We start from the raw sequence: 20,068 nt of genomic DNA, 5'->3' as shown, positions 1-20,068 counted from the left end.
GCAAGCATGGCAGGGCTGGTAGTGCCTTGGGGAAGGTTATACCACTTGGCAGGGTCTCTCAGTATGCCTCATGGAGATTCTTGAATGCCCATGAACTAAGGGGAAACGAGGTTCTTGTGTAGCATGAGCACTGCGCTTGGACCTTGAAGAAAGGCAGCTTTGGAGATGCAGTAGTAGGATTAGGCTTTATGTTGTCCCTGAGGTGGTGTGCCTCTTTTATAGCAGCCACATTTTATAACTCAGGGATTAGCAGATTCTTCTCTTGAAACCACAGACTAATCAGCATTACAAGCTTTGTGGCCTTCCCAGTCTGTAGTACCTCGAAAGTGGATGCAGACAGTCTGTGTACAGATGCATGACTGTGTTCCAATAAGACTTTTTCTACAAAATGGGCAGTGGACCAGGTGTCTCTGTTACAAACTTTTTCCAGGTCATAGATACATCTATTTTGAATGACCAGAATGACTACCAATAAACTCATGCTCAGCTTTGTATGACTGTTGTGAGGGCTAATCGAAAATAGGTTGCTTTTGCAAAGAGCACTGAGGTGGATTTAAAGTACATAGGAATATAAGATACCCATCCCATAGAGTGTTTATTCAAGGCTGTCTTTGAGTTCTGCAGATTAAGTCTTATTTTCACTTGATCTCTTTCTTCATGAAATGCTATAATGCCATAGAAATAATACTAATTACTACGAGTCTTCCTGAGCCCAGCATGGCTCACCCATGCCCTTGGAGCTTATTGCATCTGTCCTTGTGTATGTGGGGTTTTGTTTTTTGTTTCGTTTTGTTTGTTTTGGTCTGCTTCACAGGTCACAGGATGTAGATTATGTGACTTCCTCAGTCTTCATTGGGGATTATATATCTTTGAACCAGAGAGTTGCCTTGCTGAGCTGGGACCAATGTGGGACATGGCAAAGTAGAGGTCCTGGATCAGGAAGTGCTCTGATCCTATCCATTCTTGCAGGTGCTGGAGATGTTTATCCTCGTTCTGCAGCAGTGCCACAAAGAGAATGAGGACAAGTGGAAACGGCTATCTCGGCAGGTTGCAGACATCATCCTGCCCATGTTAGCCAAGCAGCAGGTTTGTCACCGTGGTCTTGGTTTGCCATCATGTGTAATTTATTTCAAAATGGACTGAGATGCTTATGAAGGTTGGGTTGTGATCATTATATCCCGACAGGTTCTTGCTTTGAAAATTGTTCTGATTGCTGGTCATGGGGCAGGTAGCTTCTTTTATTCCTATTATCCTTTGAGGTTGAAATTACCTTCTCACTTTATAAGTGGGGGAGTTAAGGTCAGAAAGGGTATTGAGGTTTTCCATCCTCACAGAACTTGAGGGTGCAGGGTCTGCAATTGGTTGGCCTAGTTCTGACTTAAAAACTGAGTCCTTTCGACTGAGTCCTTTTTTATTTTATTATCCTGACTCCTTTATTCTAGTCAGTTAGGTATTCTATTTGATCTTTAGCTTTATGATTTTCCATTTGTTTGTTTTTCTTTTTACTTAACAGTAACGTAGCAGTTACTCATCACTTGCTCAGAATTTCTGTAATGAAATGACATCACTAGTTAATTCAGAAAAATGCAGGGATCTGGCTGTTCCACATCTTATGGGAACAAACAGTCCCGGCTCCTGGACCATGTGTGCCTTAAAGCACAGAAGTCTGTGTGACTTTTACCATAGCACCATTACAAAAAAAGATAGAGAACAGACAGAGCCTGGCTATAGACGATTCTACCAGAAAACCTGAGAAGCTGCCAAATGAACCTCTGGCCATGCTTTGAATGAAACCCCCTGTTTTATGGCAAGGCAGTGCTTTTGAAATAGGTTCTGTAGAAAGCACAAGTGGCCATGGTTCTCCTCATTTCATAAACACTTGTAGGCATCCTGTATCAGTAGTTACTGTCTTCATGTGCTAGATAGTATTGCAGGGATAGATAGAAAATACTTGACTGAACAAAATATATTGAAAAGCAGTGTTCTCCCACCTTAGAGTCAAGCTTTCATTGAGACAAACAATGACTAATAAGGCAGATAACAAAGGAATACATTATCAAAGCGTATAAAATATCAGGATAGTAGTTATCTGTGGAAAAGGGATAGTGTCAGGATAAGAGGATGCATTCATTGTTCAGTCAGTGACAAAAAAAAGCCTTGTATGGCCAGTGACATTTGAGTAAACATGAAGGAAAGAACAGAGCAATTCTAGCAGATACCTTCAAGAGAATGTTTCAGGCAGAGCAGAGAGCAATGCATAGTCCCTGAGATTATAGCATTCCAGTTGGAAAGGGAAGGCTGTGAGGGCTGGAATGGAGACTGTCTTGAAGCTTTACTGGGGCTATTGCTAAAGTAGAGTGTAGCTGATACACTGTTCTGAAAATAGGATTACCTCTGAAAGTAAAACGCTTTTAACTTTTAGCTGCGAGGACATGATAGGGATGGTGGTGATTGCGTGCCCTCGAGGTGCAGGAATGATGTGTGTGAAGCCGGCATTTCAGTTGGGTTCCACAGACATGCTTAATTCCACAGATGCACATTGATTCTCATGAAGCCCTTGGAGTATTAAATACCTTGTTTGAGATTTTGGCTCCTTCCTCACTACGTCCCGTGGATATGCTTTTGCGAAGTATGTTCATCACTCCAAGCACAATGGTGAGTCTCACCAGATACTGCTGATGCACTAGAGGGCAGGTTCTGGCCCAGATCTGCCACAACTGGTGAGTGAAAGAATTTACATTTTTCCAATTCTCCACCTGAGCCTGATCCTGCTTCTATAGGACCACACCTGGAACCAGTGCTGTAGGGACTTTCTGGTGAAGTAGTAAATTGGGGTAATTTTCTTCCTTGGAATTAACAACAAGGGGAAGTTTAATCGTTTTTCCTTAGCTTTAGCATTTTTTCTTTTTCTTTTTTTTTTTTAGGCCTCTGTAAGCACCGTGCAGCTGTGGATATCTGGAATCCTAGCCATTCTGAGGGTTCTCATTTCCCAGTCAACCGAAGATATTGTTCTTTCTCGTATTCAGGAACTCTCCTTCTCTCCATATTTAATCTCCTGTCCAGTAATTAGCAGGTTAAGGGAGGGAGATGGTAATTCAACATTAGGAGAACGCAGTGAAGGGAGACAAACGAAGAATTTGCCAGAAGAAACATTCTCAAGGTATACTTTCTTTCTGAAGTGTAAACTGACCTGAGACTTTTGGCTGATCCCATGGTGTCTCAGCAGCAGCAGCCAACAGCATTTGCTGGTCTTCCTTCAGGTCTTCTTTTTGTTTTAGGTTTATTTCTTTTTGTTAAATATATATGAGTGAAAAAACCAAAAACCAAATATATGAGTGTTTTGCCTATGTGTAAGTTTACTGAGTGCACGTGGAGGCCAGAAGAGGGCATTGAATCCCCTGGAACTGGAGTTTCAGACAGTTGAAACCTGCCATGTAGGTTCTAGGAACTAACTGAACTTGGGTCCTCTGCCAGAGGGTCTCTTGAATCCCAATCCATCTTTCCAGCCCTCTTTCCCAATTTTTATCCTCACCTACCTCACCAATGGCCTGTGTCACACCTTTCTTAAGGTCCTGTCTCATTCTAGCTGTCTTTGTGACAGACTTGACAAGTCTGTGATTAAGCAGGGGTGACCTGCCCTGCCTGCAGCATGTTAAAAGATAAATTGCCTTTAGAGTAGTTAAAAATCTAGAGTAAGCCACTGAAAAATCTGCCTTGTATTTATTTCACCACATGCTGCTTTAAGAACCTCATTGCCAAGGTGAACAGCATCTAGGTGGTACCTGCAGGTATCTTGTGTCTTCCCTTCCACATGGTGTAGGAGCTCCTCCAGGGCAGTGGTATGATCACTTTTCAGGCACTTGCTAGCACTTTGCAGGGAGAAGTGTTGCCTGCTCCATTAGAGCAGTGCTGCGAATGTGCTCCTTAGGGCCTCCCATGTTTTCAAGGGGAGACACCCATGGTGTATTATAGACCCACACACTGCAGAATTGTTTTGTTTGCAGAATTGACTGGCAGCCCATTACCCTCTCTCTGCAGAGTTGAAAGAGTGGGTAAAACTGATGTTACACTAAATTCCTTCAAATTTCCGTCAGCTTGTATTTATGTAACACTCTTACAGCTGATAAAGCTTTAAAAAAAATCACTTGTCATTTTGTTTTGTTGGACCTTGAAGATGGTATGATTATATTTTCATTTCATATTTGAGGAAGGTGATAGAGAGGGAAGCCGAGCCTTCATTCACAGTGATGGTCTGAAACAGTTCGTTTTTACTTTGTTCCATGTGCCGTTCTTGTGTTTTGTTTTGTTTTTTACTTTATACAAACTGATGGTCTTTATTTCACACTTGTGCTTGGCATAAACTCACTGATAGTGAGCTAATATGCTGTCATTTACTCCCTTTCTTGGAAGGTTTCTTTTACAGTTGGTTGGTATTCTTTTAGAAGACATTGTTACAAAACAGCTCAAAGTGGAAATGAGTGAACAGCAGCATACATTCTACTGTCAAGAGCTCGGCACACTGCTCATGTGTCTCATCCACATCTTCAAATCTGGTAAGTGAATCCGATTAGACTTGGTAGTGGTTTGTGTTCCCTGTCTCCAGCAGTGCCCTGTTCTCAGGGTAGCTGTTCTCCATACTCCTTGTGCATGTGAGAACATGATGATAGGAGTGAGCCTGGTACATATGGTCCAGCAGGACATTGATAGGCAGATATTTGGAAGAATGGGAGCAGAGTGCTTGGAAGATGGTTGTATACAAGTCTTCATAACAGCATTCATTATATAGCTAAGATGTAGAAGCAACTTTTACATTTATTGGTGGGCTGGTTGAAAGCCAAATATGGTATTATACATAGGTTATAGAGTTGAATGTGTTTATGTGTGGAATCTTTTCAGCCTGAAAAAGTAAGAAACAACAAAGGATATTTGAGATAACTTAGCAGTTAAGCGTATTTTCTATTTTGGAGGGGGTTGGTTTTTGTTTTTTGAAACAGGGTTTCTCTGTAGCTTTGTAACCTGTCCTGGAACTTGCTCTGTAGTCTAGGCTGGCCTCAGACTCACAGGTGTGTGTGTGTGTGTGTGTGTGTGTGTGTGTGTGTGTGTGTGCGTGCGTGCGTGCGTGTGTACATACACACACACACACACATATATATACATACATATATACACCTGTCTCTGCCTCCCAAGTGCTGGGATTAAAGCTGTGCACCACCACCACCCAGCTATATTTTTTATTCTTGCAGAGGACCCATTTTTGCTTCCCAGTATATTAGAGAGGCTCACAGTCATTTGTAACTCCAGTTCTAGTAGATCTGATGCCCTTTTCTAGAATCAACCAGAACCAGGCATACACAAGGTGCGCATACATATATGCAAGCAAAACACTCATATGCATAAGATAAAATTAAAAAGCCACCTTAGGTACCCTTGAAGACATTGTGTTAAACAATGTAAGCCAGACACAAAAAGACACACTGTGTTTCATTTATATAAGATACTCAGAAACCAGGATGGTAGTTGCTAAGGGCTTTAGGAAAGGGATTTAATGACTTTAGAGTTTCAGTTTTACAAGATGAGAAGAATTTTAAATGGATGGTGGTGATGTTGCATAACATAAATGCATTTAATACCAAAGTGTATATTTAAAAATTATCAAGGTGGTAAACTTTATGTTTTATGTATTTTACCACAATAAAAAAAAAAGAAATGGAGGCCAGCAGGATTGTTTAGTAGATATAGGTGTTTGCAACCAACCCTCATAATCTGAGTGTAATTTTGTCTGTCTGTCTGTCTGTCTGTCTGTCTGTCTGTCTGTCTGTCTGTCTGTCTATCTATCTATCTATCTAATCTATCATCTATCTATCTATCTATCTATCTATCTATCTATCTATCTATCTATCTATCTATCTATCTATCTATCTATCTAATCTATCTATCTATCTCTACTAGCTGTCCTGGAACTTGTTCTATAGACCAGGCTGCTCTTGAACTCAAAGAGATTTACCTACTTCTCCCTCCCAAGTGCTGGGTTAAAGGTGCCTGCTGCCCAGCTTGAATGTGATCTTTGGAGACCCACACACAGTAGGAGAGAATCAATTACTTCAGGTTATTCTCTGACCTTCACATACATGCTGTGGTACATGTGCACCCCCTCACCAAAAACAAATAAATGTAAAAATCAGACAAAACCTAAAAACTCATGCCGGGAACGTAAGTCCATTGGCGCTACATACAAAAACCTGTATGAAAACCAAGCACATACAAAACTCTTTTTTTGATTCCTATCTAACCTAAGCCGCACACACCTGTAATCTCAGTTCTTATCTCTAATACTATTAGCCAGGAGGTGGAGGCAGGAGAATTGGTATTTTTAAAGTCATCCTCAGTTGAGGCAGGTCTGTCTGACCTATATGAAGACTTGTCTTTAAAAATAATAATAATATTTGTTTGTTTAAGTGGGGGTGGGGGTGGAGTGTGACATGGTGATTTTTATCCCATATTTCCATGTCCTGGCTGTGTTTTCTCTCTTTTTTAAAAAAATATTTATTTATTTACTATATATAATATTCTGTGTTCATGTATGCCTGCAGGCCACAAGAGGGCACCAGACCTCATTACAGATGGCTGTGAGCCACCATGTGGTTGCTGGGAATTGAACTCAGGACCTCTGGAAGAGCAGTCAGTGCTCTTAACTGCTGAGCCATCTCTCCAGCCCTGTGTTTTCTCTCTTGGCCTTGCTTTCTGGTAGATTCATTTCATATGACAGAGGTTGACCTATGACCACAGTGGTTTGTGCCTCCAAAGTAATTGACCATCCATGACCCCTGTAGGCAGCCATGAGCTCCTGGCTGCTTTGACCAGCTTGGGTGGCCTTCCCTTGAGTGTGTGGGTTGCTTTGTGAAAAGAAGAGAAACGGGTAAGAGACTAATAGTTTGCTGCCAGTGAAAATAGCTTATCAGTTGGAATTCTGGAGGTAACTAAATCCCAAGCCAGAAATGACAGAAAGTAAAAGCAGGTTGTGTCTTCAGTTAGAAGGTGTTCTCTGTGTTTGGATTTCTATGTGCATTTTTTTAAAGATTTATTTATTTTATGTATATGAGTGCTCTATCTGCATATATACCTTTATGCCCACAAAGGGCATCAGCTCCTACTATAGATGGTTGTGAACCACCATGCAATTCCTGGAAATTGAACTAAGCCAGTTCTCTTAACTGCTGAGCCATCTCTCCAGCCCCTTCTATATGCATTTTGAGTATGTGCATTTTATGTTCATACTTTAGAGTAAAAGGTAGTTACTTACCTTAGGCTTTATTGAACAGGACTTATATTCTGACTTGTCTATACTGGGCTTTGGTGTCCTGGTGTTAGACAAGCAGATGTATTTTGTGCCTTTGTGGAACTTCACAGCCAGTGGGGAGGGTGGTACACCAGTACACACACTGATCTAGGAAGAGGTGAGCAGTTTATCAGTAAACAGTTTCTGAGGGTTCCTGGTACACTCTTGAAGTGTGCAGCAGAATCAGCCTTTGGACTATGAAGAATAGACAAGAGAAATGGAGTTGAAAACAGGGTAGGGAGAAAAACAGGCTGCCCAGGTGAGCCATGGAGAAAGAGGCATTATATGGACTGTACCCTTTATTTGATGGCATCCTTAGCACATTAATGTGCCAGAATTTAATTTTGATAATGGATGCTAGTTTCAAATTATCTTATTTCCTAATACTGATTTTTTTTTCTTTTTAAACGTATTGTTTGTTATCTAAAGATTTATTTACTTGTTTTGTTTATATGAAGCAGAGAGACAGAGAAAGGTCATGTGCCATGCCAGGGTGTGCACTTAGAGGACAGAGGCGACTGCTCAGGCGTCTGCTCTCTCTCCACTTCGTTCTGAGGCAGGCTCTTGTTTCTGCTATTTCCCTGCCAACAAGAGCCTTTCAGCAATCCTCCGGTCTCTGTGTCCTGTCCTGCTATAGGAACTAGATGTACACCACACATTTGTCATGAGTTCTGGAATTGGAAATCAATCATCGGACTTGTGCAGCAAGGATTTAAACCCATTGAGCCACTGCCCTGGTCCTTAAAGATCTTTTGAATTATGCTTCACTGACCACTGTAGCAAGTTGAAAGTTAAGAAAGTATGCCTGTTTATGAATAGTGATTGTGTTTAGTATGTTGGTCATTTAATATTTTCCATTGATTGGATTTGCTACCTGAAGAACTTTCTCTTGCCTTCTTTGGATGGCAGATGTGTCTGCTGTGTCACCTGGTGGACTGCCATATAGTTTGGGTACTTAACCTCCAGTTGCTATAGCTTCTCCTTTTTTCTTCTGTCAAAAACCTTCCTTCCTTTAAAAAAAAAAAAAAGGAAATAAAAATACTCAAAGGAATATTTTTACTGTGTGTTGTGTGTCAGTGTTGTCCAGCAAAACTTGCAGTGAAATTGGTATGCATTATGTCTATACAGACACATTGGCTTTACCTGCCCCTGTGACTGAGTAACTAAAATACAGACAACATACTTGAAGTACTTTGTGATTTTGTTTAATTTTAATCAGCTTAAATGGCTTCATGTGGTCAGTGGCTCCCCTTTTGATACAGCATATGTACACCCATCTGGAAGAACCTGCCATGGTTAGACATACAGGCTTTGCCCTTGTACCATTAAATTTTATATAAATGTTTATGTGACAGTAGGTGGAAGAACTACTGTGTTTAGGTATTTGGTTGGTTTCAAGATAGGGTTGAAATAAATCAGCTATACTTTAATAAAGATATATTTAGCTCTCTTTACAATTGTCCTATTTGCTTTGGTAGCCCCTTGTGTTTCTGCCCCTAGATTCTCAACCAGCCAGAATTGTAAGATGCCATTCTGTCTGCTGCCTGTGGCTCAGTTCTATGTTCTCCCAACTGTGGCCTGAATCCTTTGCCTCCATGTTGGCTAGTTCTTTCTTGACCACTTGTGTTGAGGATTCCACAGCAGCTGTTTTGAACTCCTAGAGAATGAGGCAGTGCCAGTCAGCAGAGGGACAAAAAGTGAACTGACTTAATAAGTTTAGTGTATGTTTCTGATTAGAAAAGTTAGAGTTTGGATCTTGGGAAAAGGCTTATGAGCGAAGTGCTTATTGTACAAAGTATGAAGACCTGGGTTTGGATTCTCAGCACCTCTGTAAAAAACCAGGCATGATTTCTACAATCCTAGCAGACAGCTAGAGATATCAAGATCTGTAGGGCTCACTGGCGACAGTCTATCTAATCAGTGAACTTGAGACCTTGTCTCAAAAAATAAAAAATAAGGTGGAGAAGCAATATCGACCCTACATGAACTTCTGACTTCAACACATATGTACCCAGGTATACACATGAGCACATGTACATACACAAAAGTCACAATTCTCTAAGTGCTAAGTGCTGTATTCACATAAATGTGGGAAAGTATATGACCTGGTATTGGATCATGATGAACAGTAGAGGCATTCCCCATAATCTGTTTTACCTATTTTTGTTTGGTTCTAGGAATGTTTCGGAGAATCACAGCAGCTGCCACTAGACTCTTCACCAGTGATGGCTGTGAAGGCAGCTTCTATACTCTAGAGAACCTCAATGCACGGGTTCGATCCATGGTGCCCACGCACCCAGCCCTGGTACTGCTCTGGTGTCAGATCCTGCTGCTCATCAATCACACTGACCACCGATGGTGGGCAGAGGTGCAGCAAACACCCAAGTAGGTGCACAGCTTCCCAGGCCCAGGCCCAGGCAGCAGCCCAGTGTTTGGCCTGAGGCTTGGCTGCCATGAGGGCGTTTTTATTTTCCATTCTTCATGAAGCTTTGTAAAATTTTAGCTTCATATAAATCTTTCTTTCTTGGGTACTGTTTTGTAGGGAAATGTGGTCTGGCTACAGGCATTCAAACTCACCAGCTGCTTTTTCACTGATTTTCTTTGACAAATTCTTTGACACTGTTCCATCATGTGGGCTATGCTTGTCAGGCTCTATCCCTCCTGCTACGTCCTACAGCTTTCCTTGGTTCCACAGCCAAACATGTTGCAATGTCTTAACTTTGTTATGATTAAATGTGTTCTGGGTATTCTTAGATAATGAAGGAATTATTTAGCAAATTTTGAAACTGATTGGAAGTATTTTATTAATTTATTTTATTATTCAAATAAACTGTTTCTGGTTGTGGGTGGCCCTCTATTTTGCAAAGAGTTTTTAGGCTTAAATCTTAGCGTTCAGGTACTCACTCAAATATCTGAACATGTTTGGAAATAAAAAGCTGTGAGCCCTGATGAATCAGTCCTTAGTGTACTTTTGGACAGCTTCTTAGTCTTTGTGGGGGAAAATTCCTTAAGGAAGAATATATAGGTGAGGTTAGCTCCTCAGCTTGGTGAAGGGAGACCAGGGGCTCCCAACTTTTACATATCCTTGTTGGGGGCATCATTGCCTCTCTGCTGTGTGCTCCTTATGATGGTGCAAAGAACATAGAAATGTTACTCTGCCACCACATGGGACCACCTGGGGAGGCACTCACAAGATCATTTGAACCGCTTAGAGAATCTCTTAAGCCTGACACATTAATGAAGCATTGTAAGACCTAGTGGACACTAAGCCTAGCTCTCTATTTCTCACATGTACATGTAGATCAGTCTTGAAGCTGTTTAAAACATTTTAGTGCAGGAAGCTGCTAGGGACTAGGAGTTTGCATATATTCCAAGCCCCTGCTGCTAATACTGCTACTCCACAGATTGCTCTGAGCACAGGGGTGGGTGTCTCAGCATCACCCATGTTTGTTCCTTTCTTCTTTCTTTTGCAATTTTTCCTGTTCATTTTTTTTAATTTAAAAGAATGTTTTTAAGTTGAAATAGAATCATATCACTTCCCCACTTCTAACTACCCTCCCTCAAACCCTCTCTCCACATCCCCATTCTCACATTGATAACTTCTTATTATATTTGTTACATAATATATGTGGTATGTATTATATATGCTTATATGTATATGCACAAGTAATATATAAATGGGAGAGGCTAGTTCTCATCCCAGAATTCTTCTCATCCAGATAATTCTTTGTCTAGGGATGAGATCCTGTGAAATTTCCCCATCTACATTATATACTGTATGTATATACATGCAATAATGTATGTACATATAATAATTACTACATATATTACATGTATACTGCCTTTGTTGTGGTCTTGTTTATGCATGCATGCATTTCTCTCCTAGACTGCTTCACATCAGATTTTTTGGTATTCTGGCTCCTACACTCTTTCTGCCTCCTATTCCATAATGTTCCCTGAGCCACAGATGTGGGAGTTGTAATGTAGATGTATCCACCAGGAGTGGCTCTCCACAATTCATTGATCTCACTCTGCATTGTGTCCAGTTGTGGTTTCCTATGATTGTCTCCATTTGTTACAAAGAAGATTCTTTGATGGGGATGGTAGCTACAAATTGAAGCTCAGAGCTGGGTATGGTGGCATATATCTTTAATCTCAACTCTCAGGAGGCAGAGGCAGTTAAATCTCTGTGAATTCAAGGCCAGTCTGGTCTACATAGCAAGTTTGAGGCCAGCCAGGGTGACACAGTAAAGCCTTGTCTTAAAAACAAAACTGGCAGCTCTGACCAACGGTACTTACTGCTAAGCCTGATTACTTGAGTTCAGTCCCTAAGACCCACATGCTAGAAAGAGAATTGATTCTTACATGATGTTCTCTGACATCCACAGGCACACTGTGATGCACATGCACACAAATAATTTCTTTAAAGACTTAAAAACAACTGGTTTTGTCATGGAATATCTTATTTTCTCCATCGATGGTGATTGAAAGCTTTGCTGGGTATAGTAGTCTGGGCTTGCATCTGTGGTCTCTTAGTGTCTGCAGCACATCTGTCCAGGACCTTCTGGCTTTCGTGGTTTCCATTGAGAAGTCAGGTGTAATTCTGATAGGTCTGCCTTTATATGTTACTTGACCTTTTATATGGATTTTGCTCTTCAGCCAAGCACTTTAATCATCTGCCTGCTAAACCTTACTGTGTCCTTTAAGTGTTTTCTAGGAACAGAAGTCTGAGGTACTTAAACACACAACACCAGTCTGATGTAGCAATGTTTGGAATAACTTGTGGGTTTGAGAAGAAAGATGAAGCATAGCCATTCAGTATTGTGTGTGTGTGTGTGAGCTTGCTGCTATCCTAGACACGTGCTCATTGCATCTCTCACTCCTTGTAGAAGGCACAGTTTGTCCTGCACGAAGTCTCTTAACCCCCAGATGTCTGGTGAAGAGGAAGATTCTGGCTCAGCAGCTCAGCTTGGAATGTGCAATAGAGAAATAGTGCGAAGAGGGGCCCTTATTCTCTTCTGTGATTATGTCGTAAGTGTGAAAAATGTCTGTGAGGGTTGTTAAGGGAAGAGAGGACCACAGCATTTGCTGGGCAACCAGACTATTCACTGCTCCACAGATAGATCAAACTGAGGAGAGGTAACAATGTTTGATTTTTCTCTGGGTTTAATTAGAACAGCCTGGACCCATCCTCTCTTAGATTTCTAGGCTTTCATTCTACTAGTTTGTCATCAGGAACTTAGTGCCTGGCATATAGGTGGGCAGTTTTGTCTCAAGGTGTAGGCCAGGCTGCCTTGAAACTCACAGTGGAGACCTGGCTGGTCTCATACTCAGAGATATCCCTCCTTTTGCCTCCTGACTGCTGGGATCAAAAATGTTTACCACCAGGCTGGAGAGATGGCTCAGAGGTTAAGAGCATTGGCTGCTGGCTGCTCTCTTCCAGAGGTCCTGAATTCAATTCCCAGCAACAACATGGTGACTCACAACAACCATCTATAATGGGATTTGGTGCCCTCTTCTGGTGTATGGATGTAAATGTGTACATAATAAATAAATCTTTAAAAAAAAATGTGTACCACCCTATCCAGCAAACACTACATGATTTTAACAAAGCTAAATGCACTGATTTTTGTGTGATTTTTGGCTAATTTTTTTCCATTTATTTTCTAGGAAGGTGTTAAATGGATTTAGATTTCAGAATAGATTTTCTTTTGAGTACCACTTTTTAAAAACAATCACTTTTGTGAAATTTTTAACAAAAAATAGCATCACCTATTTGATTTATGAAAACGTCTTCTTTAATCATATTGGTTTAAAATAAGTTTTACAGTTACATTTTAATTTAGGTTTGATGATTTTTTGGAATCACATATGCATTGCTATCATAGAGCAGAATGGTTTTTAAAAGTCTGAACCAGACTGGCAGTAGTGTCACACGCCTTTAATCCCAGTACTTTTAGGAGGCAAAGGCAGATGGATCTCTGTGAGTTCGAGGCCAGCCTGGTTTACAAAGCAAGTCCCAGGATAGATAGCTGTTACACAAAGAAACCTGTCTCGAAGCAAACACAACAACAACAAAAACAAAAATCTGAAACAGAGGGAAAAAATATATTTGAGCCAGCTGTGAGCAAAGGTGGTCTTATGGTATCGGCACTTGAGTAATGTTCACTGTTTGTTTTCAAGCCAGGGTGCACTGTACAGAGCAGCCTATATGTTCATAATCCTCCCACCACAACCTCCCGAGTATTGGATTGTAGGTGTGTGCCATGATATGCAGCTTAATATCCACTTTTTACTTGACATTTCCAAAAATTGAAATAGTTTTTTTTACATTTTGTTCTGCTTTTGAGAAATAATATGATATAATGGTATTTTTAACAAAAGTATAAGAAACAAAAATTTCATATGTAAATACTATCAAACAGTTCCCAATGGAAAGTTAGCCAGATGTTAAAATTGATCAGGTTTTGGCTTTTGTCTAGGATTATGAATTAAGGTAGAAGGACTACATGTATTTTTAACTATGGATATTATTTATTTTCTTTTAAAAAATTTCAAGTGAAACGTCTCCTGTGTTCTGGGGAGATCTATTTTTTGATTCAGCAATTCTATCAGCTCTATGGCAGTTTGTGCCCCTTTCCTCCACTAACCATTGGAGACAAGAGTAGGTATGGAACAGCTCATGCGAGGCTGGCCTACAGCCTCATGGCAAGCTCATTTACTTCAGCATGCGGCTTCCTTTGTTCCCACTAGCAAGTGGCTGCACCAGACTGTTCACCTTACTCCCGTGGGCAGCCGTCCCTTGACTTTCCCAAGGAGCCAGTGCTTCTTTGTTCATTCTGATGTTGAGCCATTTGCTAGTGGCTCTGGGAGCTGGACATTGCCACAGGGGCTTGACTTCTTGTGGCCTCTGCCACACGACATCAGAGGTGCGAGGCTCTATAACTAGGTTTCCTTCCTTTCTCTCATGTACTTAGACACTGTCTTCACTGAGGCAAAGTTTGTATTTGGAATTTATTTTTTTCTTACTCTTTCTAACCTCCTTGTCTAATTGAAATATATCTTTTATTATATCTTTTCTAGTGTCAGAATCTCCATGACTCAGAACACTTAACGTGGCTCATTGTAAATCACATTCAAGATCTGATCAGCTTGTCCCATGAGCCACCAGTACAAGACTTTATTAGTGCCATTCATCGTAATTCTGCGGCTAGTGGCCTTTTCATCCAGGCAATTCAGTCTCGTTGTGAAAATCTTTCCACTGTAAGTCTTTAGCCTGCCAGTGTGCTTTCTCTGCCTTAAAAATGAAGCACTAGAATTTTGTCAGTACCAATTACCAGTCTGAGAAAAAAATAAATTCTTATTCCTTCTCAACATTAGCCAACCACTCTGAAGAAAACACTTCAGTGCTTGGAAGGCATCCATCTCAGCCAGTCTGGTGCTGTGCTCACCTTGTATGTGGACAGGCTCCTGGGCACTCCCTTCCGTGCGCTGGCTCGCATGGTTGACACTCTGGCCTGTCGCCGCGTAGAAATGCTTTTGGCAGCAAATTTACAGGTACAAGATGGTGGTTTATATAAAAACTTAGCAAGTCAATCAAAACATTTGGTCTATGGACCTGGTCTTGATTGGCCATTGATAGAAGCATGTATGTCATGTTTGTTATTCATGTATCTAACCAAGTGCTTCTAGTCTGCTCTTACTAATAGATATACTGTGCATACCATTTTATTCTTTTAAAGTGGGTGTGAGATTATATGTATCAAAATCCCTAATGTGTTCTTGTATGTGTAGAGCAGCATGGCCCAGTTGCCAGTGGAAGAACTGAACAGAATCCAGGAACACCTCCAGAATAGTGGGCTTGCACAAAGGTAAGGCTGCAGCATGGGGTCCTGACATTTGGGCTACCAGGGTATAAGGACTTGGATATGTACAGGAACAAATAGCGAGGCAAAGGAATTAGTGTCCTGTGTAGGATAGTTCACTGTAGCAGTATCACAATAGAAAAGGGTTTTTTTAAATGTCAGACATGGGTCCCCTGCTAGTAAACATGAAGAAGTGGCAGTCAAACACCTGTTGCACACATGGGAGATTCCTAAACCTTATGGCTGTTGAAGGGATGGGAAGTATATTTGTTGCCTCCACTCCTGGATCCTTGATGAATGAGAGTAAATGCATAACCTCGTAGCTAGGTTAGAAGGATTAAACCTGAGAGCACTACCTGGCTCTTGGCATATGCACATTACGTTTATGTCTTGTTAAGTGCCATCTCTTTATAACTACTCATTTGCTTAATTGTTTGAAAGTCTTTTAGAAGCCTTTATTAGAAACATTTCCATCTGTAGTGTGAGCATAGTTCCTTGAGTACAAGAAAATCTTTCATCTCTTCCATTGCAAATAGGGGTAGGGAACACACATATATGTACATCAGAAAGGGTGATTCTGTCCTAATTTTAGTTAGAGGGTTTTTATGGTGATGTTTCTTAATGGGACAGAGTATAGTCGAGATAATTTTTCAGTCTTCAGAGCCACATGATGTCATTTGACATATGAAGTATCACATTGACTTTGGATGGCAAGAGAGCAAATTGTCATTGTGCTTGACTATAGACATAGTCATAGACCAAGATGAGAAAGATTATAATAATAATAATACTTAGGACCAGATGGAATGATTCTTTTATGAAATGACATTCATAATGGAATAAATTGTATCATTTTGGGGAAATAATTTGTACACTTGGATCTTAGAAGAATTTATCTATTTTTCATATATTACAAATACACTGGCTAGGAATGTATAGCTCTGTGGTAGAGCACTTGTCTAGCATGCCCAAGCCCCTGTGTTCATTCCTCAATACTTTCAAGAAAAGAAAGAATAGAATAGCTTTGTTAGCTGTTATGTAGTGCATTGCCTAATAGAATGATGAGCATAAATGAAATTTCTGGAAAATATCAACAAGGTATAAATTGTGGTAATTTAAAGTAACGAGGGCCTAAGTGTGCATCATGACTTTAGAATGTTCAAAGTATGTTTCACCTTGTTTTAAGAAGCTACTCTGTTCATTGGTTTTGCATGTTTCTAGGAGCCATCTTTCTTAAACTGGGATTTCAAACTAAAGGACTGATGCGGCGAAGATTGGAAATAACCAAAAATAGTCCTTTTATAATTATTCAATTTTAATACAAAGGGAGATAAGGGAACTTACAGAACCAAGGGTCCAGCGGAGCCGAAGGAGAGCGCGGGCGAGCGCCAAGAACGGGAACGGGCTGCCTTCCGGCCCCCAATCCTATTTAAAGGGCAATGCTACCCCGCTGGAGCAGCCACGCCCCTGAACGCAGGGATTGGGCCAGCTGCCCCAACAAAGGACCAACTGCTCTGTGGTTTAATTTGTTCATTTGTGTTTCAGACACCAAAGGCTCTACTCCCTGCTGGACAGGTTCCGACTCTCTACTGTGCAGGACTCACTTAGCCCCTTGCCCCCAGTTACTTCCCACCCACTGGATGGGGATGGGCACACATCTTTGGAAACAGTGATTCCAGACAAAGTAAGTGTGCTGGCCGGGGACCATGTGAAGACAATGATAGCCTTTGTCTAGAATGAGGGAAGAGTAGGTGTCAGTCTGCACAGGGCCCCTGATATTCAACTCAGGCTTATTAGCAACTCTGCTTGTAGATTAGAGTGGAATATGGATGCCATGAGGTCCTAATGAGAAAATGATGATGATGTGTAACTTCTGTGGAGGAGTGTGGTGTCAAGGTCAGGTGGCTATTTGGTAAGTCAGGAGAAGTTAGTTGTGGCCCAGAGCCTATGACTGCAAACATTGTCAAGCACATGCTATCAAACTTGGCCTGTCTCCATCTCCCTGAACCTTCTACCTCCTATGAAGTGTTACACCTCCTGCTACTAGGTAGTGTATAATGGGTATAATAGGCTGTCACCTTCACCGTTCATAATTGAGAGTTAAAGATTGTTAGGACCTTGGGTGGGGAGGAGATGTGATTTTAGAAACCTGCAGCTCATAGAAGAAAGCATACGTTTGCCCCAGGCTTGATCTGGCTGCTGAGGAAGATGAAGCATAACCATTCAGTATTGTGCACACTCCAGTAGAGTATACATGGTACAGTATCAAGGAGTGGGTAGAGGAAAGGTTGCTAACCCTCAGAACTTTGCTGAGTTTGCAAGGACTGCTAGAGTTCCATGGGTGGAAAAGAAGAGGGCATTCAGGCTCAAAACAACAGAGAGAAGATGCATGAGCTATAAGCCCAAGGTGTGTCTGATGTCTGTACAGGCAGCCAGGGTCCCAGTGCTGCATTACAGCCCAGAGGAGCAGCCAAAGTGCCTAACCAATCATGTTCCCCTTTTTTGCTTCTTCTTCTCAGGACTGGTACCTTCAGCTTGTAAGATCCCAGTGTTGGACCAAATCAGATTCTGCACTGCTGGAAGGTGCAGAGTTGGTGAATCGCATCCCTGCTGAAGACTTGAATGACTTCATGATGAGCTCGGTAGGGCAACAATGGGAGGCCAGGGAATCACCAGCCCTGCTTATCTTTTTGAGTTTTACTTGTATCTTAGTTAGGATTTCTATTGCTGCAATGAAGCACCATGACCAAAAAGCAAATCAGGGAAGAAAGGGTTTATTTGGCTTACACTTATACATCATAGTCAATCATAGAAGGAAATCAGGACAGGAACAGGGCAGGATCCTGGAGGCACAAGCTGATGCAGAGGCCATGAAGGGGTGCTGCATACTGGCTTACTCCTCATAGCTTGCTCAGCCTGCTTTCTTTTAGAACCCAAGACTATCAGCCCAGGGATGACACTATCTACAATGGACTGGACCCTCCCCATCAATCACTAATTTAAAAAATTCTCTATAGGCCTTCCTACAACCCAGTCTTATAGAGACCATTTTCTTAACTGAGGTTCCCTCCTCTCAGATGACTTTAGCTTGTGTCAAGTTGACATAAAACTATCCAGCATAATTTCTGTGATTAATGTATGCCAGTGTGGGGGAGACTTGTATAGCAAGGGCAACATTAGGCAAAGCATATGGAGGCTCTAATAAAAAATGGCACAAGAAAGCTATAATCCAGAATAGCACACCAGTACATGGGAAGTGAATAGGATGCTATTTCAACCAAATTGGAATCCTAAAGAGGAGAGTTGTTTTAATTTCATCTTTCATGTGTTTAAAGAAAATGGGTAGCCATAAGCTATAATCAGTCCATCATCATTCATTTCATGACTACATGTGTTCACTGTAGTCTGGAAATTGATTGTTAATAGCCCCTTTGTTTTAGTTAGGATTTCTAGTGCTGTGAAGAGACACCACCATTACCATGACAGTTTTTATAAAGAAAACATTTAGTTGGGTATTGCTTGCAGTTTCAGAGGTTTAGTCGTTATCATCATGACGAGAAGCATGGCAGCATGCAGACAGACATGGTGCTGGAGAAGGAGCTGAGAGTTCTGCATCTTGATCCACAGGCCACAGAAGATTGTGTGCCACCCTGGGAGTAGCTTGAGCATATGAGACCTCAAAATGCACTTCTTCTAACAAGGGGCGATACCTCCTAATAGTGCAACTTCCTGTGGGCCAAATGTTCAAACATTTGGGTCTATGGGGGCCATAATTATGCAAACCATCACACCCCTGTATTACTTATCTCATTGCTGTGTTAAAACATCCTGACAAAAAGCAGTTTACAGGAGGAAGGGTTTGTTTTGGCTCACAGTTCAAGGGTACAGTCCTTATGGCAGGGAAAGCATGGCAGGAGGAGCTTGAGGTATCTGGTCACATGGCATCCACAGTCTGAAAGCAGAGAGAGGTGAGTTCTGGTGCTCCACTTGCTTTCTCCTTTTTATTTAGTCCAGGATCCCTGCCCACAATTAAAATGGGTCTTCCTACCTCAGTTAACCTAAACAAGAAAATCCCTGATAAGCACATCAGTGGATTGTCTTCTAAGTAATTATAGATCTTGCTAAGTTGACATCAGTATTATCCATCACGCCCACCATGTAGTGAGGTGCCCTGTCCCCTCTAGATATAGAGGAATTCTTTTCTACTTACCCCTCAAATATCAGAAGGTATACTGCAGAGTTGGTCCAGACCTTGAAAGCATTAGTTCCCTGCTCTTGGCTCCACTACCAAGCATCCTTAAGCTACCTTAATGGGCTGCTTTGTTGTCCCAGTGAACAAAAGGACCCACTGCTTCTTGACATATGCCAATGGGAAAAAGAGAAGCAGAAACTGCGGTTAATGGGAGGTGTGGGGGTAGGGCACACAGGAAGAGATCCAAAGTACAGGATCAGTGAGTTAAATTTTTCCATGTTGCTAAGTGGGCTATTAACAACTATGAAAGTTCCAGCTGTGACCATAGGAATGTCTGATTTGGGGGTACTAATGATGAAATATAGTTTTTAATATTAAAGCTTGATGTTCTATTTGAAAAATTGTTGTCTTCCCCCTAACTCCTTAAATGGCTAAAAATATTGACAAAATATAATAAAAACTATCATATGAGGCCAGGCATGGTGGCACATCCTCTTAATCTCAACACTTGGGAGACAGAGACAGGAGGATCTCTATTTATGGCTTGTTGGTCTACATCCAGACCAGTCAGGGCTATACAGTGAAAGTCTATCTCCAAATAAATAAATGAATAAATAAAATTCATTAAATTTTGTCATGTAAAATGCTGGTTTTCCAACCAGATCTTTATCACAC

General features: G+C 41.2%; 1 protein-coding gene across 3 annotated transcripts in view; it reads left to right on the top strand.

The window, feature by feature from the left end:
* Htt (huntingtin) overlaps window positions 1-20,068 on the top strand; it is a 139,055-nt gene that overhangs the window by 86,893 nt on the left and 32,094 nt on the right. For all 3 annotated transcript variants that reach the window (XR_005283088.2, XM_038311049.2, XM_038311036.2), the window contains 11 exons: window positions 970-1,086; window positions 2,533-2,655; window positions 2,925-3,160; window positions 4,411-4,553; window positions 9,514-9,721; window positions 12,226-12,367; window positions 14,420-14,599; window positions 14,717-14,893; window positions 15,131-15,207; window positions 16,747-16,885; window positions 17,721-17,843. Coding sequence is in view for 2 of the 3 variants with exons in the window: in XM_038311049.2 (XP_038166977.1) it covers window positions 970-1,086; window positions 2,533-2,655; window positions 2,925-3,160; window positions 4,411-4,553; window positions 9,514-9,721; window positions 12,226-12,367; window positions 14,420-14,599; window positions 14,717-14,893; window positions 15,131-15,207; window positions 16,747-16,885; window positions 17,721-17,843 (1,665 nt within the window). In the remaining variant the exon portion in view is untranslated. The remainder of the gene's footprint in view (window positions 1-969; window positions 1,087-2,532; window positions 2,656-2,924; window positions 3,161-4,410; window positions 4,554-9,513; window positions 9,722-12,225; window positions 12,368-14,419; window positions 14,600-14,716; window positions 14,894-15,130; window positions 15,208-16,746; window positions 16,886-17,720; window positions 17,844-20,068) is intronic.

The sequence above is a fragment of the Arvicola amphibius genome, chromosome 1 (assembly GCF_903992535.2).
Source record: "Arvicola amphibius chromosome 1, mArvAmp1.2, whole genome shotgun sequence".
Lineage (NCBI taxonomy): Eukaryota > Metazoa > Chordata > Mammalia > Rodentia > Cricetidae > Arvicola > Arvicola amphibius.
Note: the sequence above shows the minus strand (reverse complement) of the source record. Positions and strands in the feature narration are given on the sequence as shown.